This window comes from Rana temporaria, chromosome 1, assembly GCF_905171775.1.
Source record: "Rana temporaria chromosome 1, aRanTem1.1, whole genome shotgun sequence".
Classification (NCBI taxonomy): Eukaryota; Metazoa; Chordata; class Amphibia; order Anura; family Ranidae; genus Rana; species Rana temporaria.
In genome coordinates, this window is record NC_053489.1 from 242,272,447 (window position 1) to 242,300,047 (window position 27,601).

The 27,601-nt window shown below is 43.0% G+C and overlaps 1 protein-coding gene across 1 annotated transcript in view; it reads left to right on the forward strand.

Annotated features, from left to right (window-relative positions):
• SEC14L2 (SEC14 like lipid binding 2) overlaps nt 1–27,601 on the forward strand; it is an 85,375-nt gene that overhangs the window by 23,377 nt on the left and 34,397 nt on the right. Inside the window, exons 3-5 of the mRNA XM_040352039.1 lie at nt 4,623–4,666; nt 7,564–7,626; nt 25,986–26,174. Coding sequence (XP_040207973.1) covers nt 4,623–4,666; nt 7,564–7,626; nt 25,986–26,174 — 296 coding nt within the window. The remainder of the gene's footprint in view (nt 1–4,622; nt 4,667–7,563; nt 7,627–25,985; nt 26,175–27,601) is intronic.

Consider the following 27,601-nt stretch of genomic DNA (forward strand, 5'->3'; position numbering starts at 1 on the left):
AAAAAAGATAGTTTCTAAAACTAGTGGCCTGATCCACAAAAACCCGGTGGAACGTAATTTTTCCTATTTAAGTTACACTGCCGCAAAATCTCTACCTAAGTGCCCGATCCACAAAGCACTTACCTAGAAATTTTGAGCGGTGTAACTTAAATCCGTCCGGCGCAAGGCGTTCTTAATTTAATGGGGCGAGTCCCATTTAAATTAGGCGCGCTCCCGCGCCGGACGTACTGCGAATGCTCCCGACGTCATTTTCCCGACGTGCTTTGCGCGGTTTTACGTTGCGCCGGGTTTTGAGAATCGCGACGGGTGTAAAAAAAAAAAACGAGTTGCGGCAGGAAAAAAAAAATTAAAAAAAAAAATGACAGCGACGCGGGGTAGAAGGGTCTACTTTTACAAGGTGTAAACAGTTTAGGCCTTGTAAAAGCAGCCCTAATTTTGCGACAGCAAACTAATACTTACGGAGAAAAAACGAAGCGTAAAAGCTCCGTAAGTGATAATTTGCATACCCGAAGCGGCATTTCGACCAGAAATGCCCCCAGCGGCGGATGCGGTACTGCATCCTAAGATCCGACAGTGTAAGTCCCTGCCTATCTATGTGAAACTGATTCTGTGGATCAGTTCCATAGATAGAAACAGGGATACGACGGCGTATCAGTAGAAACGCCGGCGTATCCCTTTTGAGGATCAGGCCCTATGTCCACACCGTTGTCATTTTGCTTGTGGGCATTGTGAAGCCCACAAGCACTTCCTGGAAGTCTTGGATGGGGAGTTATAATGGGGGAGCACACTGCATCCTGGGAAATTATGACACACATTTCCCAGGAGCATTAGCGTGCTTAGGAGCCGAGGGAGATGATATCAGAATCCTAGGTGATTCCGAAGGCAGATTTCGTGGGACCGCATAGCAACAGGCATTTCCAGGTAAGTAAAACATTTTTTTTTTAGGTCTAATGAGCACAATAATGAAAAAAAAATTTGGGATGGAAACTCCACTTTAAGTCAGTATTTAATGACATGTCCAGTGTAAAGTACAACCATAGCTATGTGCTTTTATTTTATTGTAAACACATTTGCCATCAATGCTAAATTAGATTCTGCTTTTATACCATGCATTTATGTATACCTACTACTTTCATCCTAACACTCCCCACTCTTCAATAACGTAGTAGTGTTGATGATCAGTAATTATCCACCTACGCAGAAGTTCAAATAAAGAAGCATAGAACGAGGAAGGAAAAGATTCACTGCCATTTTCTCACTGTTTGCAGCTGTGGCCTTCATTTACTAAAACTGGCGGGTGCAAAATCTGTGCAGCTCTGCATTGTAGCCAATTGGCTTCTAACTTCGGTTTGTTCAATTAAAGGATACGTTCACCTTTGGGAACATGTTACACCTGATGTTAGGGTGGAACATGTTCCCACTCCTGCTGCCCCCCCTCCCTGTGGCCAGCAGTACAAGGAGAAGTTCCCTTTACTAGCTGCAAAAAAGAATATGCATTTTTATTTTTAAAGTGAACTTATCCAAAGGTACAATTTCCCCCCCCTAAATAGCTTCCTTTACCTTAGTGCAGTCCTCCTTCACTTACCTCATCCTTCCATTTTGCTTTTAAATGTCCTTATTTCTTCTGAGAAATCCTCACTTCCTGTTCTTCTGTCTGTGAGACCTCGTACACACGGCCGAGAAACTCCATGGGCAAAACACATTGTTTTGCTCGTCGAGTTCCTTGTGAAGCCGCCGAGGATCTCGCTGAGCCAACTTTTCCCATTGCCGTCGGGGAAAAAGAAGACATGCTTTCTTTTTGGCCCGACGAGATCCTCGGCGGTTTCCTCGTTGAAAAGTGTACACACGACCGGTTTCCTCGGCAAAAAAAAAAACCCCAGCAAGCTTCTTGCTAGTTTTCGCCGAGAAACTCTTTCGTGTACGAGGCCTAACTACACACAGTAATGCAAGGCTTTCTCCCTGGTGTGGAGTGTCGTGCTCGCCCCCTCCCTTGGACTACAGGAGAGTCAGGATGCCCACTAACACACAGCTCCTTTCTCTATCTGCAACTTAGAGAGCGTCCTGACTCTCCTGTAGTCCAAGGGAGGGGGCGAGCACGACACTCCACACCGGGGAGAAAGCCTTGCATTACTGTGTGGAGTTACAGACAGAAGAACAGGAAGTGAGGATTTCTCAGAAGAAATAAGGACATTTAAAAGCAAAATGGAAGGATGAGGTAAGTGAAGGAGGACTGCACTAAGGTAAAGGAAGCTATTTAGGAACAAAAAAATTAACTTTACAACCTTTTGAGCTTTAACAAGAAAAAACCTGGAAGCTGATTGGTTTCTGTGCAGAGGTGCACCAGATTTTCCACGCTCCAGCTTTAGTAAATCAACCCGTGTCAGGTAGATCTCCTCAGGGCTCACCTGTCAAATAATCTACAGAGCTACTTCCACTGACAGACACACTTTGGGGTTGATGTACTAAAATTAGAGAGTGCAAAATCTGGTGCAGCTCTTCATAGAAACCAATCAACTTCCAGGATGTTTTTTGTCTAAGCTTAATTGAACAAGCTGAAGTTAGAGCCTGCTTGGCTACCATGCACAGATTTTGCACTCTCCAATTTTAGTAAATCAACCCCTATGGCTGTCTCAACAAAACTAGGATTGCAAGAGATCGCTCCCACCAGTGCAAGCAATACACTTTTTAAACCTTTTTTTCACATTTTAGTAAAAAAAAAAGTTCACAAATGTTCCTCTTTCTATTTTACACAACTGATTTATATTGGTAATGGAGTCACAGATATGGCAAACTGCTGCCGTACCCATGACCTTGGAGGACCCAAGAACATTGGTTGCTTTCCATCTTTATTTCACTATTGGAACCTCAGAAATGACCCTAGGTTCTCACTAACTAGTACTCTGAGGCCTCGTACACACGACCGAGAAACTCGACGGGCGAAACACATCGTTTTGCTCGTCAAGTTCCTTGTGAAGCCGTCGAGGAACTCGCCAAGCCAATTTTCTCCATTCCCGTCAAGGAAATAGAGAACATGCTTTCTTTTTGGCTCGTCGAGTTTCTCGACAGTTTCCTTGATGAAAATGTACACACGACCGGTTTCCTCGGCAAAAAAATATCTCCCAGCAAGTTTCTTGCTGGTTTTTGCCGAGAAACTCGGTCGTGTGTACGAGGCCTGAAGATTGATATGTGGTAGATCCAGTGTGGCTACCCAGCTGCTATCAGGCATTCAGAACATGTAACATGTAAACAGTGTCCTACTATGTAGGCTTTAGATGAGCGGCTGTGGTGGGTGGTAAAACCGTAGTTCAAATGCGGGCCTTGCTATATTGTGTGAGAATGTGCCTTGAGGACCTGGTTAAAATTTAGCATTTTGGGCCCATATTATTTTTTGCTACTGCAAAATGAATGGAAATTCTAGACTAATATTGTAATGGACCTTTCGGTAATTTTATACCGTATTTATCGCGGTATAACGCGCTCCCGCGTATACCGCGCACCCCTAAAGTGCCCCCGAAATTCCTGTAAAAAAAAATGTTATATGATTTCATTACTTACATCTGCGGCCTCGATGGTGTCCTCCCGGCTTCTCCAGCGCGCGCCTCAAGTCGAGTCCCCGCTTCCCGCGCTCAGTTCGAACGCCTCCGCCGACATATACCGAGTTCAGTACACTCGGGTACATTCGGCAAGGCTCTGCATCACTCACGCTCTGTGACGTTTATGCGTGAGCACAAGCGAAGCCGAGCCTAATGTACTGCACTCGGTATATGTCGGCGCAGGATTTCAAACTGAGCGCGGGAAGCGGCTATCGGCATATATCGCGCACCCACGATTTTACCCTTATTTTAAGGGGAAAATAGTGCGCGCTATACGCCGATAAATACGGTATGTGCTGCATGAATACATTTTGAACACAATATACAGCAATATTATCATTTTCCAAATAAGCTCCAGCTTTTATCATTAAAAAGCCATCCTTGACTAAGTCCAGTGACTAAGCCTGGCTGAGGTGCCATTATCAGTCTGCTGCAGGCGGGAAGAAGGGTTTCCTCAGTCTCCTCTTCATCAGTGGTCAGAATGCAACATTGCAATTCAAGAGTTAATGGGATACACATATTAGGGTGTATCCCATTATCGGGGATCTACTTTATAAAGCTACACATGATGATAATATAATGATGTTCTTTGGTTTGGGATATATGGGTATTTATGTGGCACGTAGTAGCACTTTTTTTTTTTTGTTGTATCAGCTGTTAGATTTTTTTTTTTTTTCTTTCATGTGTTTTAAATGGATACAAAAAAAATATATATGATCTTTCGAACAATGTTGCCTGTTCACTTTTGTTCCCAGTGCCCTTTGTGGAATAACCAGTTAGTCCGTAGGGTCAAAGAGCAACTGCACTATTTGCAGATCACCTCTGACAATAAATATTTTGCTGTCATCGCTATAACATTTACTTTCTGAAAGTATTTTGCTGTCTAGGAGCCTGCAATATGTTATCTGCTTCATTGTGTTGCAGGACCTTTTGGCAATAAATGGGTTAAGGATTATGGATTATATGTCTGTAATGTAATATCCCTGTAATCTCTGTCTAATCTCCTCTCTTCTCTGTCCCATCTCCCAGCCCGATGCTTTAACCTGCAGAAATCAGAGAGTATGCTCCGAAAGGTGAGGAATATAAACGTGCAAGACTGTAACCATATGTTCTGCATGAAAACATTATTTTTAGACTCAGTTTTAGGAATCATGCACACTGGACGTTTTTACAGCTGCTGTTTTTTGCTTCAGACGATTTTTTTTCTGCAGCCAGTTAACTCCCCAGCATGTTATCCTATGTGTCCATGCACACGCAGGCTGTTTTTTGTTAGGGGCATTTTCTGACTGGAAAACCCCCCCCAGAAATAGTGGGTTTTAACCGCTTAAGGACCGCCTATTGCACATATACGCCAGCAGAATGGCACGGACAGGCATATCAATGTACCTGTACGTCCCCTTTAAATGCCTGTCCGTGTGGTCGAGGCGCGCTCGCGACCCTGCCCCCATCCCCGTGAGTCGGGCCGCGCGTCCCGCAGACTCGATCGCCGCAGGGATCCCCGCGATCGTCTCATGGAGGTATAGAGCAAGGAGATGCTTGTGTAAACAAGCATCCCCCCGCTCTGACTAGTGACAATGACACTGATCTCGGCTCTGTGTACTCGGAGCGAAGATCAGTGTCATGTGACACAGAGCCCACCCCCCCTACAATAAGAATCACTTCCTAGGGAACACTTAACACCTACAGCGCCACCTAGTGGTTAACCCCATTCACTGCCAGTGTCATTTTCACAGTAAACAGTGCATTTTATTAGCATTGGTCGCTGTGAAAATGACAATGGTCCCAAAAATGTGTCAAAAGTGTCCGATGTGTCCGCCATAATGTCGCAGTCATGAAAAAAATCACTGATCGCCGCCATTACTAGTAAAAAAAATAAAATAAAAATGCCATAAAACTATCCCCTATTTTGTATTCGCTATAACTTTTGCGCAAACCAATTAATAAGCGCTTATTGCGATTTTTTTTTACCAAGAATACGTATCGCCCTAAACTGAGGAAAAATGTTTTTTTATATATTTTTTTTGGGATATTTATTATATATTATAATATTTAAAAATATTGTTTTTTTTTCAAAATTGTCACTCTATTTTTGTTTGTTGCGCAAAAAATAAAAACCACCATCAAATACCACCAAAAGAAAGCTCTATTTGTGGGAAAAAAAACCCATAAATTTTGTTTGGAAGCCACGTCGCACGACCGCGCAATTGTCAGTTAAAGGGACGCAGTGCCGAATCGCAAAATGGTCCGGGGCTTAAGTGGTTAAGAGGAATTTTTCAGCTGTAAAACGCTCTAACTCGGATAAAAGCTGAATGCTAAAAAATACTGAAAATTGTGGCTATTTGGCATTTCTTATCGTTTTTGAGCCATAAGCTTTTGTGGGAGTATAGTTTTGATAAAAAAAACGCTGAAAAATTCTACTGCAAAAATGTTGAGAAACGAATTTTACAGTTACAGCTTTCTACAGCTGACGCTACTAATGTTTTTATAATGTCCAGTGTGCATGAAGCCTTACTTAAATGATGATTTATGGTGGCCATAAGTTCTCAAATAATTGATCTCAAAGCAAGGCCAAAAAAGTAGCTGCACGTGTAAATTCCAGGCAACAGTTAAAAAAAATTACAGAGCTCCTTTATCCTTTTAAAGCAGTAGTAAACCGCTGCATTTAAAAAAAATAAAAAATCCCCTGTAAGGCAATGTTATAATGTGCTAGTATGCATCACATACTAACACATTATGGAATAATTACCTTAGAACGAAGCCCTCCAGTGTGCGCTGTCACCACTGACAGGGTTTCCATCTTCCCCCGGTCTTCCTTCTGGGTTTGCGGGCTCCCGGTATATGACTGGCTTGGTCCGCGATAATGTCACTCCCGTGTCACTTGCGTGGGAGCCCTCGGCTGTGGCATTGAGCTCTGAAGGTCCGCCACGGTATGCCAGACCTTCAGAGCGCATGCGCTGCTAACATCATCAGCTGCATCCAGTGTGAATATCTCCTAAACACCACAAGTTTAGGAGATATTCACTGTACCTACAGGTAGGCCTTATTGTGGGCTTACCTGTAGGTACAATAAAAAATAGTACTGCTTTAAGGCCTCATTCACACGGGCATACCTATCTGTACACCCGTATACCCGAGCAAAGGGCTGTCTTACCCACATGTACAAGTTTTCCGTGCATCCATGTGCAAGCAGTCCCTTTCATGTCTACTGAGACGCAGCAAATGCATGGACACGGCTGCTGGTCATTTGTGGATACATGTCCCCAAACGCACACTCGTTTAGGGATACGCACTTGCATGGCTGTCAAATTGGTACCTGCGGCTGAGTCTTTGCAGCTGCTGCATCCCAATAGACATGAATGCATCTACTTGCATGTGGATGCATGTAACACCTGTGGCACCCTGTGTAGACAAACATGGCCCTTTGCATGGGTGTATAAGGCCTAAAGATTTGTAATTATGTATATCCAGTGTAGTAATCCAAATACCCCTTATCAATAACAGCAGAACCATTCCTATGACCTCCGCAATTGAAAAATACAACTTGGTGTTGCCCCAGTGTGTGTGATTGAATGCTTGAAGAACAGCAGCACAATGATGACATCATCACTCTGCTCTTTTTTTCCTGTAGGGAAGCTTCCATAGTTAGAAGGACATCTGTATGCAGTGCAGTAGAGCCTGACTTTGCCCCTTCCTATCACAGTTTTCTGAGTTATGATTTGCAGGGAAGCACAACTTTTGCTAGTTCTTTGTAAGAAATAAAGTAATACATTTTTTAATGGGTTCAGTGGTCGCTATTTATACCTGTTATATTGTTAACTTCAGTGGAAAAAATAAATCTTTTAAGATATAAATATCGCTTTGTATGGTTGTAAGCTTTCTGTATTAAAAGCCTTACAATTCCTATGATGTTATGTTACTGCATTATATACCAATGATTCTTTAAGTTGAATTAATTGAACTTTTTATGCAGCATATGGAATTTCGGAAGCATATGGATTCTAACAGAGTGCTGGAGAACTGGCAACCTCCTGAGGTGAGTGAAATATACACATTACTGTTTCATTTTATGGGTGCTTCAGACCCCTAGGCCCCATGCACATGGGCACTGAAATATGTTCAGATGCAATTAGAGCCCATTTCTAAACACATATTTGGAAGCGTAAATTGCTTTACAATGACGGGGTCCACACCTAGGTGTTCAGTCGCATATAGCTAGCTGCATTTACATAAATAAGAAATGTCTGTGTTGCAGGACTGTTTAGCCTGGATTTCTGCAGCTAAGCACATGTAAGCGCAAGTACATCTGCACGCAGGAGAAATTCTTCTGGGAAATCTAAAGTCCTTACGTGTAGTGTCTAGAGTAGACTACTTTAAATTTGATTGAACAAATGGCCCCGCATCGTTTTGAACACGATTGGTTTTTATGCAGAAATCGGTGCACTGGAAATACAATTTATTTTTTATTCCACGATGGTTGAACACAGTAGTATTTTTCAGCTTTAGTCATTTGTTTGTCAGTATTATAGTATTTATTACTGTACGTTTACAATGTCTATCACTGCAAAATAATAAATTTCACCAAAGGAATGGGGCTAAGATTAGGGGTTACATTGAGTTTAAGTCCACGTTCACACAGAGGGCGGGTTTGAAATCGTGTGAGTTCTGCTAAACTCGCACGATTCCAAACCGGCATTTTAGTCCGACTTCTGAGTGGGATTTGACAGACATCTGGGTGGGTTCATACACAGATGTCTATTGAAATCGCCCCCAAAGTCACCAAAAGTAATGCAGAAACTTTTTTGGGGAATCAGTGCGGCGTCATTTCGTAAGGTTCCATTGCCGGCAATAGGCTCCGGTTTGGCATGCGATTTGACATGTCAAATTGCATGCCAAATTGGCCCAATGTGAACGTGGGCTAATGGTCAGTAAATGACTACGGCTGTGCTTGTGTGGGCTTATAATAATCAGCCTTTAGATTGCCAATAGGTGTCAAACTGACAGTACAGAAATCCTTTTTGCATGCTGACTACATAAACTTAAAATATATAGGCTTGATATGATCATGTTATTCCTCCTATGCACTATGGATGGCAAATAATTTTTTCAGATCATGATGGTGTATAGGCAAAACTGGTATAGAGCTGGTCATGTGAAGGTCAAGCCAAGCAATAGAAGCATCTGGCCAACTTTGTAAACTGCCATTTTTACGTACGGTGCATATAGTATATGGTATTTTCATTACAGTTTTATTCTATCTTCTGTAGAATTATATTGATAATATAAAGGCTAAAGACTTACAGAGCAAGGCTGCAGCATGGGTTGTAGAAATGTAGCAGTAAAATTATGGTTTACGCCAGATTTTGTAGGAAGCGAGCACATTAATGGCACAGGTGTGTGCTGGCTTCATATGAGAGCCAGAGATACAGCTCAGAGCCCCACCATCCCGAGAGGGTCCATGTGGAGGGTCCATATGTGAAGGGAGCCATGAAAGGTGCTGTTGTGCACTATGGTGTACAGGTCGGGAAAGAGCTAGGTCCAAGCCTCAAGCCCCATACACACTATCAGTTTTCCTGCAGGTTTTCTCTTCAGGTTTACCAAAACCATCTAATATGAGGTCAAACCTCAAGAGTTTCAATTTGTATGCAATCAAGCAGGCCCTTGCACTACATGGTTTTGGTAAACCTGAAGAGAAAACCTGCAGGAAAACTGATAGTGTGTATGGGGCTTAAGAGAGAGTCCTTGATGGACAGGGCAGCTAGGAAGTTGTAAGAAGGACGTAGAACTGAGGTGCAGCATCTGTGCATAAACACTGGAATGTGTTTCCAGGTCAGGAAGACCAAAAAGCTACTCATAGCCAGGAAGACCCTGAAGAGGTACTTGGCGCTGTAAAGCTGCCACAAGAGCCGGACTGGTGCAAGGATTTTTGATACCCCAGGAAAAACCTAGTTTTGCCGCTTAGCCCCTTGGCTCCACCCCTGAATTCACCCCCTTTGCCTGAGCATCAGTGTGACAGGAGCCGACACTAGAGAAAGCATGTGGCTGCAGTAGAGAGCACTGATCATAGAGATGCAGGGGATGTTTGCTTCTATTGCATCAGGACATGTCCTCCAGTGCTGCACCTCTATGACACTACAGAGCAGCTGCATGAGTAACATGCAGCATAGGCGTCCCCTGCATTCCCCTAGATGTGCACACCTTATCCTAGCAGTGCCAACTAAAGGTTATAACATTTATTACAGAGTTATTTATAATAAAGCACCGAAAACTTACAAATCGCGAAGAGTAGGGACACCAGCGGCCGGGTGACCTAGGCAGCAGTGCACCCTAGGTGGCCACCTAGTTTGCCTATTGGTAGCACCGACCCTGCACAAGAGAACTAGTAGACTAAATGTTTTGTGATGGTGAGAACCCTCTGAGTGGGAAGACATACATGTGTGAAGTTTTGATTTTTGTTCAAATAAAAGTGGGCAGGAAAGCCCTGAAAACTATATCTGGCGTGGAGTAATCGCACTGTTTTGACACTACCATTGAGCTAACTCTGGCGTGTCACAGGGGATATCATTTTTTTTTTTTTTTTTAATCCAAGATTTTTCCTGTAACTTTACCTACTTGTATACATAGGTTTATATAGTAAAGGTTTACTACTCATCATAGCCTATTTGTAATTTTATTCCAGGACCAGATTCTAATGTTATAATTAAAACGCAACCCATCTATGCTATGTGACGGTTACTGAGCAGTTTAACTGGCTGCAGTCCAGACGTGTAAAATCCTGTTAACTAATCTGCTAGGAAAACCTGCTCTGCATATAGATAGGTGTCAGATTAATGAAAACCCTTACTCTGATACCCTTGTTCATGTGTGCCAGGAAATACGTACAGGTCAATCCTTTAATGTGGTATAAGAAGTGGTGCTTCCAGCCATAATGGCCTCTTATTTTGGCTGGCAGATGTATGGACAATTGTATACTGTACTACAAGATGGTTGTACACAAGGCTTCCTATAGCAGATTCTCAGGACAATCATTTTCTTCCCTAATATACTTATTTGTGCATGATATAGAATAAGTGCATGATATGGAAAGTCTCCATAGGCTATAATCGATAATGTCTGCTTATCTCAAGATAAGTAGACACTAGAGCAAGGTGCATCAGCAGAAAGGTTTTAACCTGTTAATCGAGTTATAAAAACGCATTTCAGTTTCTCATACTCTTTCTTTACTGGTATTATTCTCAAGTTCCCCTGTCAAGAAGGATCATTTATTAATCATAATAAACTGGACTTGTTCTGTAATGTTGAAGATGTTTCATACATGACCTGTACTTCTGGACATACGAAAATCCTTAACATTCATCACATGGTAAAACTGAATCGTCATCATATATACTGTATATATTCAGTGTATGTGTGTGTGTATATACTTGTATGTATACATGTGTGTATGTGTGTATACAGTTGTGCTCATAAGTTTACGTACCCTGGTAGAATTTATGATTTCTTGGCCATTTTCTAGAGAATATGAATGATAACACAAAAACTTTTCTTTCACTCGTGGTTAGTGTTTGGCTGAAGCCATTTATTATCAATCAACTGTGTTTACTCTTTATAAATCATAATGGTAACAGAAATTACCCAAATTACCCTGATCAAAGGTTTACATTTTAATACCGTGTATTGCCCCTTTTAACATCAATGACAGCTTGAAGTCTTTTGTGGTATTTGTGGATGAGGCTTTTTATCTTCTCAGATGGTAAAGCTGCACATTCCCCTTGGGAAAAAGCCTCCAGTTCCTGTAAATTCTTGGGCTGTCTTGCATGAACTGCATGTTTCAGATCTCCCCAGAGTGGCTCAATGATATTGAGGTCAGGAGACTGAGATGGCCACTCCAGAACCTTCACTTTATTCTGCTGTAGCCAATGACAGGATGACTTGGCCTTGTGTTTTGGATCATTGTCATGTTGGAATGTCCAAGTACGTCCCATGCACAGCTTCCTGGCTGATGAATGCAAATGTTCCTCCAGTATTTTTTGATAACATACTGCATTCATCTTGCCATCAATTTTGACCAAATTTCCTATGCCTTTGTAGCTCACACATCCCCAAAATATCAGCGATCCACCTCTGTGTTTCACAGTAGGAATGGTGTACCTTTCATCATAGGTCTTGTTGACTCGTCTCCAAATGTAGCATTTATGGTTGTGGCCAAAAAGCGAAATTTTGGTCTCATCACTCCAAATTACTTTGTGCCAGAAGGTTTGAGGCTTGTCTCTGTGCTGTTTGGCTTATTGCAAGTGGAATACTTGCTAAGTAATGGCTTTCTTCTGGCGACTCGACCATGCAGCCCATCTTTCTTCAAGTGTCTCCTTATTGTGCAACTTGAAACAGCCACACCATATGTTTTCAGAGAGTCCTGTATTTCACCTGAAGTTATTTTGTGGTTTTTCTTTGCATTTAAAACAAGTATCCTGGTAGTTGTGGCTGAAATTTTAGTTGGTCTTCCTGACTGTGGTTTGGTTTTAACAGAACCCCTAATTTTCCACTTCTTATGCCGCGTACACACCATCACTTTATGTGATGAAAAAAAACGACACTTTCTGTGAAGTAAAAAATGACGTTTTTGAAACTTCAATTTTCAAAGACGAAGTTGCCTACACACCATCGTTTTCTCACAATGATCTTGCAAAGTGAGGTTACGTTCCACCACGTTTTACCATTGAAGCTTGCTTCATAAGTAGCTTCTGGGCATGCGTGGATGAAAAAACGTCTTAGAAAACGACGTTTTTTGCTACACACGGTCAATTTCTGTGAAGTAAAAAGTGCACTTTTGAAAAACGTCACATAAAATTGAAGCATGCTTAAATTTTTTTTGGTCGTTTTTTACAAGACATAAAACGACGTTTTCCCCCACACACAGTCAATTAAAGTGACGTTTTTAAAAACGTCATTTTTTTTCATCACATAAAGTGATGGTGTGTACGCGGCATTAGAGTTTGAAGACTACTGATTGGCATTCTCAATTCCTTGGATATCTTTTTATATCCCTTTCCTGTTTTATACAGTTCAACTACCTTTTCTCGCAGATCCTTTGACAATCCTTTTGCTTTCCCCACGACAGAATGCAGAAACATCAGTGCAGCACTGGATGAAAGATGCAAGGGTCTGTCAGGAGTCCAGAAACTCATTGACCTTTTATATACACACTAATTACAAGCAAACAGATCACAGGTGAGGATGGTTACCTTTAATAGCCATTCAAACCCCTTTGTGTCAACTTGTGTGCATGTTATCAGGCCAAAATCACCAGGGTAAAATGTAAACTTTTGATCAGGGTCATTTGGGTAGTTTCTGTTGCCATTATGATTTTAAAAAGAGTAAATACAGTTGATACTAAATGACTTCAGCCAAACACTAACCATGAGTGGAAGAAATGTTTTTGTGTTCTCATCCATAATGCCTGAAAAATGGCCAAGAAATCATAAATTCTGCCAGGGTATGTAAACTTATGAAAACAACTGTGTGTATATGTATGTATATGTGTGTGTGTGTATATATATATATATATATATATATATATATATATATAATTATATGTGTGTGTGTGTGTGGTATTAAAAAAGTTCATGTGAAAGTTGAAAATAGAAAATAACACAGTCTTTTAAATAACCTATATTTTTATACATAAGCCCTATCAACATCCAGAACCTTCTTTAAGCGATATCGGCCATTTAAATCATCCCAGGAGAACTGAGCGTCCTGGGAATTTAACTATGGCAAAGCAGCCATTTTTATATTATTGTTGGTATCAAAATGTTTACCATTCAAAATTTTTTTTCAAGTTAAGATATAATAAGTCAGAAGATGCTAAATGAGGACTATAAGGTCGATGTCTAATGATTGAAGAGATTAATTGGCAGGGGCATTATTGTGGTGGTAGATGACTCTTTAATGAAAATTCACATGGTACAATAAGCAGATATTACTGTCTTTTTTCCCTTCCAAAAATCAACAGAAATCCCTCAGCGATCCGTAAAGCAGTCGCTATAATCTTTCCTCCTGACCAGCTTGCTTTTGCTTTGAATGGACCCTTTCCTCCCTTACAGCAGAACTTTAAGAAACATAGATTCTACATTTATAATTACTCTACTTAAAGCGGTAGTTCACCCTCAGTGTCAACATTGTACCATAAAATCAGGCATTGTAGCGCGAGCTACAGTATGCCTGTCTCGAATTTTTTATCCCCGTACTCACAGTGTACTGGTACATTATAGATTCCGACTCCCGCGGGGAATGGGCGTGCCTATGGAGAGGGAGGATGATTGACGGCCGGCTCTGGCACGTCACGCTCCCCGAAGACAGCCGGAGTAGGTCTCGGCTCTTCACGGCGCCTGCGCACAGGCTATGCGCAGGCGCCGTGAAGAGCCAAGCCTATTTCGGCTATTTCCGGAGAAGCGTGACGCGCCAGAGCCGGCCGTCAATCACCTTCCGTCTGGATTGGAACGCCCATTCCCCGTGGGCAGTCGGAATCGTCTATGTACGATTACACAGTGAGTATGGGGATTAAAAATTTGAGACAGGCATACTGTAGCTCGCGCTACAATGCCTGATTTTATGCTAGAAGAAAAAAATATATTTTTTTCTTGTTTATAGGGTGAACCCCCGCTTTAAATGAGTGTGTGCTGTAAATTGCCTCCAGCATTGTTCCTATTTCTTCTTGCTGGAGGCTGCCACTTTGCTGAAGCCCAGAGCCCCAGTAGTAAATCATAAAGTGATGAAGTCACGTGATGTGACGAACACGCGTCGGGACAACAGAGCATTTACCAGGAGCAGTACCTGACGGACGGTGGACGAGCGCGGTGCTCGTGGCTACGTGACCGCCATTAGACTGCCCCATGTGAGTCTTTTACCGATTGTTTTTATGACCCATTAAATTTTATTTTGCTGTACGGTTTTATGCGATGTGCCCCCTTCTCTTCTTCCACCCCTACCTCTCATACCTCGCTACGAGCGGACGGCTCTATGGATGTTAAGGGGAGAAATTGGTAGCAGGAAGAAGACAAGGATACGAGCTCGGTGCTCGTGGAGATAGGCACACGCTCCCTACACACTCTGTAAGTTGTGTAAGTGGACATCTGACCACTCTCTTGCGCAGTATTTCCCTCCTTGTCTAAAAAGAGGATAAGGCTACAATACTTTTACCATTATCTTTACATGTATGATCAACTACTGAGATCTGACAAGAAGACACCCACCAAATAGGAAGCTGGTATAGTGATTATCCATTTGGCTCTGAATGTCAGTAGGGAGGTAAGCTGTCAAGATTCACTATTGGTGAGGGGTGCACGGTGTGTGGATTTCACCTGGCTACATACCTTCACTCACCTGAGTTTGGTACCTTTCACATTTAACCATTTATTCACTTACCTCCACCTTGAACCTGTTTGGAATTTTGGACTGCACTCAGTTTTGTACTTTTTGTAGGATTTCATTTCTGTTTATTTTTATTTATTTTTTTACTTTCATCTCCAATTCAAGATTTTTTGAGTTGTAGTATATTAACCATTTACACTGGAAGATTTTCTGTGTGTTCACTGCTATACAGTCTAGGCTAGACTGCACTCATCTAATTTTCGGTTGTAGGTCACTTCCATTTGTGTCTGTACACCCCACCACCCCACAGGTCCACGGATCTTTGCCCACTCACCCCTCCCTTTCCCCTTCCCCATTTCTGTATTTCATAGCGCAGACACTTTCACATATTTTTTGCATAAAGTGGAACTAAACCCATTGATTTAACAGTTTAAAAAAAAAACAGTTACATTTTTGGAATGCCGGTATTGCTAACTGTCTCACATTGTGTTCTCAACCAAACTCAAACCATCAGATGGCTGGTGTCATAACTAATCACATTTGCGGCACCATGGCAGCTGCAGATCAAGCAGAAGCAGCTTTCTTGGCTGTAAGGCTGCATTCACACCTCCGTGACAAGATACGCCGCGTACGCGGCGTATTTTGCCGCGAGTGTGTAACTTGATAAAAAATTTTTTTAACAAAGCCTTCCCATTGCTTTGTATGGCCGAACGCCAATGCCACCTGAAAAAAAGGGTCCGGGACTTTTTTTCTGGCGGCAGGCGTACGGCGTCTATGAGATGTGAACCATCTCATAGACAGCAATGGGAATTCTCCCCTCCAGCGGCACGAGCGTCCGGCGTCGGGCATTTTGTCGCGGAGGTGTGAATGGGGCCTAAAGGATATGGCCTCATACACACGACTGAGAAACTCGACGGGCAAAACACATCGTTTTCCTCGTCGAGTTCCTTGTCAGGCTGTCAAGGAACTCGACAAGCCAATTTTCTCCATTCCCGTCAAGGAAATAGAGAACATGCTCTCTTTTTGTCTCGTCGAGGTTCTCGACAGTTCCCTTGACGAAAATGTACACACGACCGGTTTCCTTGGCAAAAAAATATCTCCCAGCAAGTTTCTTGCTGGTTTTTGCCGAGAAACTCGGTCGTGTGTACGAGGCCTAAGAGGGTTTAATTCTGCTTTAAGACTGTCAGCAGATTGGCCTCTACAAACTCGTCGGTGCCTAAAAATTCTTAAAAATGGAGAACAACTGAGCATGTGCAAAGCAGAGTGATACAGTGTATTAGATTTTGAACAGCATATACACTTATTTTTTTATGTTTTACATTGCTATACCTCCAAAAGGGGCCAGCCTATAGTGATCTAGCAAGACTTAATTTTCTGACTAAAGTTCCACTTTAATCTTTCCATAGATGGTTCGAATCTTATCTAGTTCAGCAGGAACGTGCCGAGATTCGAACCATGTATGGGCAGGCTGATTGTACCCAAGCTGATCGATTGATCAACTTGGGTACAACCAGCCCGTCAGATTTTTCATGCAATTATTGCCAGTGGCTATAGCCACTAGCAGTAATCACTGTGTGTTCTTTCGGCAGGGACCGCTTCCCCCATTGGGAGATCACAATATCTCCGCAGTAGGGATTCCAATAGGGTTTTCATAGGGAATCAAGCAATAGAGAAGGAAATCACACAATCTATGACCAGCTTTAGATAGCTATTGCTTCAATGGAGCTTTGTCTTCTGGGTGTTAGCTAAATTTTTTCTGACGTTAATCGTCGGTCACCCACAATTAACAGCATTGATTTTTTTTTCCTCACAAACCGATGTTGATAGTCTGCCCATTCGTTCATCATCTTCAACGCTGTCTCTTTCTTCTTTGAAACAGGTTATCCATTTGTAAATTGCCGATATTTTTCAGTGAACCAGTTTCATAAACGTTTTCAAAATGGTAATGATGTCTACATTGTTCCAACCAAATTTCACCATAAATTCATGTTAGTTCTTGCCTCAGTTTTGACAGACTTCATGTTGCGCCACAGAGGGTTGACTTTACACATACGTTTTAATATGACACCGGTAAAAACGACCTGTTCATATATGTTACAACACGTAACTTACTCTGTTATAGACATATTAAAATGCTTGCTTTTTTAATAAAATGATTTTCCACAAACTTTTTGAATGCCAATGTATAAGTTTATATATGTGTTGTGGGTTAACCTGGCCATTTAGATTTTCTGGGCTGAGATGACATCACTCCCTACCGGCTGAGATTACTTGAGATAAGTTAGTGAAAGTAGTAAGTCTTTGTAGCCGTATGCATAGGAAGCATAGTTAAAAATTTCTGTTTATCTTTTTAACTAGCTTTCCCTTCTACATTATGTAACGTTAAAGTGGAACTATACTTGCCTCCACTCCAGAGATTTGATATCCACGAGCACCCTCACCAGCTGCTGACATATTCGGCTGGTCTTCTTCTGGGCTCCTTACTCTGACCATTTCGGTTTTCCCGGGCTGGGAAGACGTCACTCCCACGCCTGCACAGGAGTTCATTCATCTCATAAGATGCCAAAATTGTACACTGGGCTGCACAGCTCAGCGTACATTGCGAACAGGCAGATAACAATATATGTTAATGCACGATGTTGATTTACGAAAGGCAATTAGACTGTGAAATTTGCAACTGCAATTGCTCCAGTTTTTATTAAATGAGCAGAAGCTCTGATGACTTCCACTATCCAATCATGTGCAAGAAATGTTTTATTTAATTTTCCTTTAACCACTTGACTAATGGGCACTTAAACCCCCTTAATAACCAGACCAATTTTCAGCTTTTGGTGCTCTCACATTTTGAATGACAATTACTCAGCATGCAACACTGTACCCAAATTACATTTTTGTCCTTTTTTTCCCCACAAATGGAGCTTTCTTTTGGTGGTATTTAATCACGTTGGGTTTTTTATTTTTTGCACTATAAAATAAAAAAGACTGAAAATTCTGTAAAAAAATGAATTTTTCTTCGTTTCTGTTATAAAATTTAGCAAATTTGTCATTTTTCTTCATAAATTTTGGCCAAAATTTATACTGCTACATATCTTTGGTAAAAATAAGTACAAATTAGTGGATATTATTTGGTCTTTGTGAAAGTTATAGCGTCCACCAGCTATGGTGCCAATATCTGAAAATTGATCACACCTGATGTACTGACAGCCTATCTAATTTCTTGAGACCCTAACATGCCAGAAAAGTACAAATACCCCCCAAAATGACCCCTTTTTGGAAAGAAGACATTCCAAGGTATTTAGAAAATGGCATGGTGCGTTTTTTGAAGTTGTCTTTTTTTTCTTTGCAAAATCAAGATTTTTTTTATTTTTATTATTTTTTTCACAATATTGTCATATTAGCAGGTTATTTCTCACACACAGCATATGCATACCTCAAATGATACCCCAAAACACATTCTGCTATTCCTCCCGAGTATGGCGATACCACATGTGTGAGACTTTTACATAGCGTGGCCACATACAGAGACCCAACATGCAGGGAGCACCATCAGGCGTTCTGGAGCACACAGACCAATTCTGACATTGCTCTCCTACATGTAAAAATCATCATTTATTTGCTAGAAAATTACATAGAACCCCAAAACATTATATATATTTTTTTTAGCAAAGACCCTAGAGAATACAATGGCAGTTGCAACTTTTTATTGCGCACGGTATTTGCACAGCAATTTTTCAAACGCGCTTTTTTTTTAAATAAAACTTTTGTGCTTTAAAAAAAAAAAGAAAACATTGACGTTAGTTCAATGTTTTTGCATAATATGAAAGATGAAGTTACGCTGAGTAAATAGATACCCAACATGTCACCCTTCAAAATTGCACACACTTGTGGAATGGCGCCAAACTTCGCTACTTAAAAATCCCCATAGGTGACGCTTTAAATATTTTTTACTGGTTACATCTTTTTAGTTGGAGAAGAGGTCTAGGGCCAAAATTATTGCTCTCGCTCTAACGTTCGCATTGATACCTCACATGTGTGGTTTGAACACCGTTTTCATATGTGGGCGGGTCTTACGTGTGCGTTCGCTTCTGTATACGGGAACAGGGGCGCTTTAAAATGTATTTTTTTTTTAATTGTTCATTTTACTTTATTTTAGTTTGACACGTTTTCCCCAAAAATAAATGTTTTGATCACTTTTATTCCTATTACAAGGAATGTAAACATCCATTGTAATAGTAATATAGCATGACAGGTCCTCTTTTCAGTGAGATATGGGGTCAATAAGACATCACATCTCACCTCTAGGTTGGGAAGCCTGAAATAAAAAAAAAAAAAAAAAACGATCCTGGCTTCGATCGTAGCGGTGAGTCGGAAGAAGCACCGGAGGGCGACGGGAGGGGGGGACGTCCCGTTTCGCCTCCCGTAAGAATGATCAAGAGGCGGAACAGCCGCCATGATCATTCTTATGGTGTAGAGCATGGGTCTTCAAACTACGGCCCTCCAGTTGTTCAGGAACTACAATTCCCATCATGCCTAGTCATGTCTGAGAATGTCAGTGTGTTACAATGCCTCATGGGATGTGTAGTTCTACAACAGCTGGAGGGCCGTAGTTTGAGGATCCTTGGTGTAGAGAATCGCCGGCTGAAAAAGATGACATCTGAATGATGCCTGTAGCTGCAGGCATCATTCAGATATCCCTGCACAAATTCAAGGACTTCGGGCGGGAAGTGATTAAAACGCATTTTTTTTCCAGAGTATTTTCTGGGTATTGCAGAGTATTTTCTGGGTATTGCAGAGTATTTTCCGGGTATTGCAGAGTATTTTCTGGGTATTGCAGAGTATTTTCTGGGTATTGCAGAGTATTGGCCGGGGTATTACAGAGTATTTTCTGGGTATTGCAGAGTATTGGCCGGGGTATTGCAGAGTATTGGCCGGGTATTGCAGAGTACTGGCAGGGGTATTGCAGAGTATTTGCAGGGGTATTGCAGAGTATTGCAGAGTATTGCAGGGAAGGAAGAGTATTGCTCAGGGTATTACAGGGGGTATTGCAGGGAAGGAAGAGTATTGCACAGGGTATTGCAGGGGGTATTGCAGAGTATTGCAGGGAAGGAAGAGTATTGCAGGGGGTATTGCATGGATGGCTTAGCATGGATGGCTGGATCTGTGACTGCAATTGTCACAGATCCAGCCCACAGCACTGCTGACACCCGCTCTCTCCCTCTCACACTGTACCGATCGGTACAGAGAGGGGAGGGAGGAACCGGCGTCATCAAATGACGCTGGTTTGTTTACATGTGATCGCTCCGTCATTGGACGGAGAAATCACGTGGTAAACGGCCGCTATCAGCTGCAATTCACCGCGATCCGTGATGCGCCGGGTCCGCTGGACCCGGTGGTCACGGACACTCCCGTGTGCGCGCCCCAGGGGGCGCGCAGGAGCGTGATTCTGGGAGGACGTCCATGGAGAAGGGGGGAGAGAAGGTCATAAAGTGGAACGTCCCTTTAGAGTGAGTTTGTTGTAGGGAACTACAGATGGAAAATATATGGGTCACTAGGTAAACAGATATTGCTATTGTGTGTGTGTGTATAGGTCTGTAAGAGGCAATATCTATAGTCTTACAGTGTCATGGAAATAGGAAAGTATTTAAAGGCACTGTATCTTTATTTATACTTTGAACTTTGGCATTTTAGATAAGACGTTTTCTTTCTTATTAGAGAGAAAAAAAACAGAACCTTTGATGCTCTGGAGCTTGTTATGAGGCCGTCAAAACTAACAGCACAAAATTCGAATGTAAGGCGCAATGGTGACACCTAGTCTAGTCAATATTCTAATCGCACACGTTCCTGGAGAGACGGCTCATAGATAAGAGGTGGGTGCTGAAGCGATCACCAGCTGGGCACTGGAACAATCAACCACATGAACATATTCGCCAGCACACCATAGATCGTAGATTACCTCCAAAAAACGTATTGCAAAAAAGCATCACAAAAAGTGCAACGTTTCGAGGCCACGCAGGACCTCTTTGCCTGACGAAGAGGTCCTGCATGGCCTCGAAATGTTGCACTTTTTGTGATGCTTTTTTTGCAATACATTTTTGGACCTAATCTACGATCCATGGTGTGCAGGTGAATATGTTCATATGGTGACACCTAGGACTTCAGAATGAGCCCTAGGGTTCCGAGCAAATTTGCATCAATCCATTGCGACCAGACTTTATAAAAAAATTTAGGACAGTTTCTGCTCTCATAGGTCAGCTTATACAATGGTAGAACAGAGTTAATTGTAGTTAATCACATGTGATGCATAGGTGGGGTGGGTTGCTTCCACTTGAGGAGAATCTCTCTTCTAGCGTAGTGTAGAGCATAAAAAATAAATCGTTTCAAATGTCCAGAGGCCTCAACATTCTCCACATTGCCAAGTAATGCCATGGCTGGATCCAACCTGAGACACCAGTCTCCAAATGACCCCAGGGCCTCAATTACACCCTCCCAGAAGGGACAGATCAGCGGACATGTCCATCCATACCATGTGGAAGAATGTGCCCGGGGAGTTAATGCATCTAGAGCAGAGGGCGCTCACGTGAGGGTATATACTGGTCAGTCTCGCGGGGGTGTAGTATGCTCGGTGTAGAAATTTAAGTTGGATAAAGCGATCCTTTGCAGAAATCTTATTAATATAGTCCTTCAACCAGTCCTCCCACTCTTCCTCAGTCAATTCTGGGATTTCAGCCTTCCATTTGTTATATACTTTTGTCAGGGATGTCATGTGGGCTAGTGAAAGGTAAAAGTAGAGGGAGGAGAGAGGTTTGGAGGGTAAGAGGGCTGGGGAACTGGGCCTGCATCGCGTGTCGAAGTTGATAGTACCTAAATGTCATTTAGGCGGGAATGCCATATTTAGCCCTCAGTGTCGAGCCCTTCGGATGCCCATAGTTGGGGGTCCGGTAACTTATAGAAGTATGGGAGTGTAGGGTTGCCCCAGAGGGGTGTATGGGGGGAAATTGTGGAATCGGTCTTATAAACTGCCCTTGCCTGTTGCCACATGTGTACTGTAGTGCGCATCGGGTTGTCGCTCGGGGGTGGGCCCTGGGCCCTCTGTAGGACATGTTTAGAGCTGCATAGGATCCTAAAATGGGCATTTCAAGAGTTACTGCAGGGTTCCTTTTGGGCTGACTAAACCACCACCAGACCGTCACTAGCACTGCAGCCCAGTAGTAGAGCTGGAAGTGGGGCATCGCCAAACCCCCCTGAGAAAGGGGGAGCTGGAGCATCTGCCTCGCCAGTCTCTGGGTTTTCCCCGCCTAAACAAAAGCTGAAACATTTTATGAAAAAAGGATTTAGGGATAGGGGTCGAGGTGTTCCTGAAGAAGTATAAAAAATTGGGGAATACCATCTTTAGTAAATTCACCCTACCTACTGGAGACAGGGGAAGGGTTTTCCACAGCTGACACAGCTGACACTTCCTACCAAGTTGAGCCAGAAGGGGGGAAATGTTATCTGTTATATAAGCCTGCAGGCCAAGAATCTAAACTCCTCCACCCACTGAAGCAGGGTGCCTGTGACCGTCCCAGAACCCAAGGGGTGGAGGGAGAAGAGGACCGACTTATACCAGTTGATGCGGATCCCAAAGTATCCCCCAAATTGGTCTATAATCTCCAGTGCAGAGTTTAGGGAGACTCCTACATCAGCCAGATAAAGCAGGGTACTGTCTGCATAGAGTGATACTTTCCCCTTAAGTACCCCGATTTGTAAGCCCCTCACCCTTTGGTCCTGACGTATCAAGATTGCCAGATGTTCTATCGCCAGGGACGAAGAGCCCCGGGGAGAGAGGTCAGCCCTGGCTGGTGCCCCTGGGTAGACCAAAGGGAGCGGACAACAGGCCATTCCCCCGGACTCTAGCAGTCGGATCCCTATAGAGGAGTTGTATCCAGGAAATAAACCTGGGCCAAAATCCGTAACATTCCAGCACCTTCCAGAGGAAAAGCCATTCGAAAGAGTCAAAACGCCTTTTTGGCATCTAATGCAGCTATTATTCCCGTGTCACCCTCCCTGGCCAGAGCCAACACGGACATAACCCGCTCTCTTCTACAAGTGGTTGGATGTAAACGAACCACTTATCCGTTTACACCCAACTGCCATCTGATCCGATCCACTAGATGGAAGGGGAACAATCCCCATCTGTCTGTTTTTAACATATCAGATCAGATTAGATGTCCGTTTACACCCACCACTCCATTGAGGTGAATAGAGGGTCTGATCGGGTCCACCTGAAAAACTGCAGGTGGACCTCATCATCGACTAGTGAGAAAGGGGCCTTACTTTGCAATCAGTGGTATGGTAAATCATCAGTGCAAGGGTAGCGGTCCTGTAGATCTTGCCAGTTTAGAATCCACTGACAACTTACATCTTCCTCAGAATCTTCTTTAATTCCTTCCGGCATTGCTCTTTCCTCAGTTTTGTCCAGTAAGGAATACAAGTGTGCTCCCTGTAGGTTCAGTTGCTTATGTGCAGTCAGCAAGAGATGAAGAGAATGGTAGCCCATCCCTTTTGGATGAGCTGGTACATAAAATGGCTCAATATGCTGACATCCAGTAATTCCTAAGCTTCTGCATAATATTTCGATTTTTGTGGACTAGTACTCACATGTTTATACCTGAGGCAACCTGCATCAGCTGTCTCTAAAAATACCAGCCTGGGTTCCCTTAATAGTCCTCAGCCTGCTACACATTTCCTTGTGCACTTGCTTCTGCAACCTGCGTTGTATAGAGAGTGACCTAATCCTGATAAGGTGTTTATTCCTCCAAAAACGCTCAGGCCAGCAATATTCCTTGTAGTGGATCCGGACATTTTCTGTCTTAACAAGACTCTGACTGTCCCTGTGGAGAACATTCCTGTGTTCTAGGATCTTGTAGATAAATGTATAGAAGACTGTTTCAAAGCCTTATTCACCATTGCAGGCCTTGCCTTTACATCCTGCCAATACAGCCATGTCCATCTGCCAGACCTTGGATGTCTGGTCCAAAAATATGTCTAAGGATGTTGAATCTATCCCAACCAACACTTTGTCCTTCAGCAATTGGAGATCATGCCTTTGGCCCTACTGTACAGTGTGGAAAGGCTAGGGGATACCATTGACCATTATAATATTCCCTGATTTGAGTGCACTCTTATTTTAGATGTTGGTCTGCAGCACCGATGCAAAAAACACTTCCTGCACTTGCCCTTTAATGCAAAATGTCTCTTTGATGTGTCCCTAGATAAGTTTATCAAAGACATCATCGGTTCCCTTTTGCTCCAGCACAAGAAAGTTAGGCCTTAGTTTGGTTTAGAGGCTATATAAAGCTATTTTCAAAGCCTGTGAGGTAAGACTAAGACCAAGCCCTGGACACAGTTCTGCCACTCTTTGACCCCCAAATGTTTAAAACATACAAAGTCCTCCTCACTTCTCTCAGAGTAGAATATCAATCTCCATTCCTATTCATGTTGTCCAACTTGCCATCTTCCATGCAATTCCTCTGTCAAGAGGTTATAGTCATAGTTTCTATTCAAACTCGTTCACGGTTCCCAAAGTGGGGTATTCCTCCCATACTAGATCTAAAGATCAGTCATTGTTTCCCTTCACCCAAATGACTGCCTGGCATTTGTGAACCTCAAGGAGAAATACCTACATGCTCCTGTCTTTATGATGCATCAAAAATGTCTGTGTTTTGCTGTGGGTACACAACGCTAAAAGTTTCTCGCTCTTCCCTTTCGACTGTCCACTGCCCCATGGGTATTTACTAAAGTACTGGACATGTACTTGTCCAGCTTTGCTTTTGGGGAATTCCCATTATGAGATTCCTGGACTACCATGTCCAGGGTTTTTCTTTAATGGGAAAAACTTCAAGATCTCAGCTCCCACATATACTCTTTAGGCTAGGTTCACACATATCTGGTGCAAATTTCTCCTCCATTTTCCAGCGAATTTCCTAAGCAGCAGTTTAGCTGTGATTTTATATGTGGTTCAGATGAATATTTTTGGAGCCAACGGCCCCCGGCATCTTTACAATTAGCTGTTTTTTAATGAGCAGGCCAGGAAGCCACTCGCCGTGTCCTTAACAACTGATGACTGTAAAAAAACACACTGAAATGCTTTAAAAAATGGCAAAAGGTGTCTCCCCAAAATCCATTTCAGACCCTTATCTGAGCATGCAGCCTGGCAGGCCAGAAAGCGGGCCCCTCCCTCCTGAACCATACCACACCACATGCCATCAAAATGCCCCCAAACACCTTGCCCCCATGTTGATGGGGAAATAGGCGCCTCTTCCTCACAATCCTGGCTGGTGGTTGTGTGGGTCTTATCGAGATCCCCCCCCCATGTGAATGTACACCTACTCATTCCTTTAGTAAAAATGAAAACACAATGTCCCTTCGTGTAAATCCATTGTCAATCACAACGCCCGCTGCCACCGCCGACCCAAATTTTTTTTTATTTTTGCAGGTAAAAAAAATGTGCATTAATTATTTTTTAGATTTGAGGCCTGTAAAGCATTGCACCAGCGAAACAGCAGATTATGATGCCATGTCTCCTGCACACTGTCGGTGTATCTGCTTGCCTGTACGTCCTGATTCGCTGACAGGAAGGCTCAATAAACTACCACAGCGCTGACCTTTTTTTTTTTTTTTTTCGGGTCGGTGGTGGTGGCAGGATTCGTGATCGATCTACACTGGGGGACTTTGTTTTGTTTTATTTTTCATAAAGGAATTGTCAAAAACTGTTTTATTTTACAGGGCCTCTGCTTTCAGAAAATATATAATTGTTTGGGGGTTTAAAGTTATTTTCTAGCAACAAAACCGCTTTTAACATGTGTGTGTGGAAAAAAGTGAAACAATTACCAAGGTAGAAAAGTGGTTAATTTTTTTAGTCATGCAAAATTTATTAGACCAGGGAGTGGTAGTTTTAAAATACTGTCCATCTCTTGTAAATGATGAAATTATTTTATGAATCCTTTTTATACATTTTTTTACTTTTTTGAACTCTCATTTCTCCAGGTAGTCCAGAAGTATTTATCGGGAGGGTTGTGTGGTTACGATCAGGAAGGCTGTCCTATTTGGTATGATGTCATCGGGCCTCTGGATCCCAAAGGGCTGCTGTTTTCTGCTTCCAAACAGGACCTCATTAAGACAAAAATGAGAGATTGTGAACGTATGAGTCTGGAATGCCGTCGTCAGACTGAGAAGGTGAAAATTCCTAGAGCATGACAAGCTTAAAGTGATTGTAAAGTCTTGTTTTTTTTCCTGTAAAAATAACAAACATGTTATACTAACCTACTCTATGTAGTTAAAGGGTTTGTAAAGGAATTTTTTTTTTTATCTTAATAGCTTCCTTTACTTTAACCACTTCCATACAGGGCACTTACGCACCTTCCCGCCCAAGCCAATTTTCAGCTTTCAGCACTGTCGCACTTTGAATGGCAATTGCGCGGTCATGCTACACTGTACCCAAACAAAATTGGTGTCCTTTTTTCCCCACAAATAGAGCTTTCTTTTGGTGGTATTTGATTACCTTTGCAATTTTTTTGCGCAACAACTAAAAAAAGACTGAAAATTTTGAAAAAAAAATACGTTTTTATTTTTTTCTGTTAATTTTTTTGTAAATAAGTAAGTTTTCTCTTTCAATTACGGGCACTGATATGGCGGCACTGATGGGCCCCCGATGAGATGGCACTGATGGACATCGATGAGGTAGTACTGACGGGCACAGATGAGGTGGCACTGATTGGCGGCGCTGGTATGCGGCACTGATGGGCACACATAGGCGGCACTGATGGACACACATAGGCGGCACTGATAGGCACTCATGGGCGGCACTGATGGGCACTCATGGGCGGCACTGATGGGCACTCATGGGCGGCACTGGGCACTCATGGGCGGCACTGGGCACTCATAGGCGGCACAGATGGGCACTCATGGGCAGCACTGATGGATACTTATGGGTGGCACAGATGGGCACTGATAGGTGGGCACTGGGCATGGATGGGCACTGTGGGGTGGCACTGATGGACACTGTGGGGTGGCACTGACGGACACTGTGGGGTGGCACTGATGGACACTGTGGGGCGGCACTGATTTACCCATGTGTGCCAATCAGTGCCCATTTGTGGGCACTGATTGGCAACTTTTTATTTTTTTTAATGCTTTTTTTTTGCCCTTCCCTGGTCCAGGGTCGGCTTCCCTGGTGGTCCAGTGTGGCGATCCGAGGGGGGGCTGCGCTGATAAACAATCAGCGTTAGTCCCCCCTGTCAGGAGAGCCGCCGATCGGCTCTCCTCTACTCGCGTCTGTCAGACGCGAGTGAGGAAGAGCCATCAACGGCTCTTCCTGTTTACATCGTGATCAGCCGTGTCCACAGTTGGACACGGCTGATCACGTGGTAAAGAGTCTCCGTGAGAGACTCTTTACCGAGATCGGTGTTGCGGGGTGTCAGACTGACACCCTGCAACAACGATCGCCGCGATGCGCGCCCCCGGGGGTGCGCAGCGGCTCAGAATCCTGAGGACGTCATATGACATCCAGTCAGGATCCTACAACCACTTTGCCGCCGTCAATCTGTCATTGGCGGGCGGCAAGTGGTTAATGCAGTGTTGTTTTCATGTCCTCATTGTTCGTT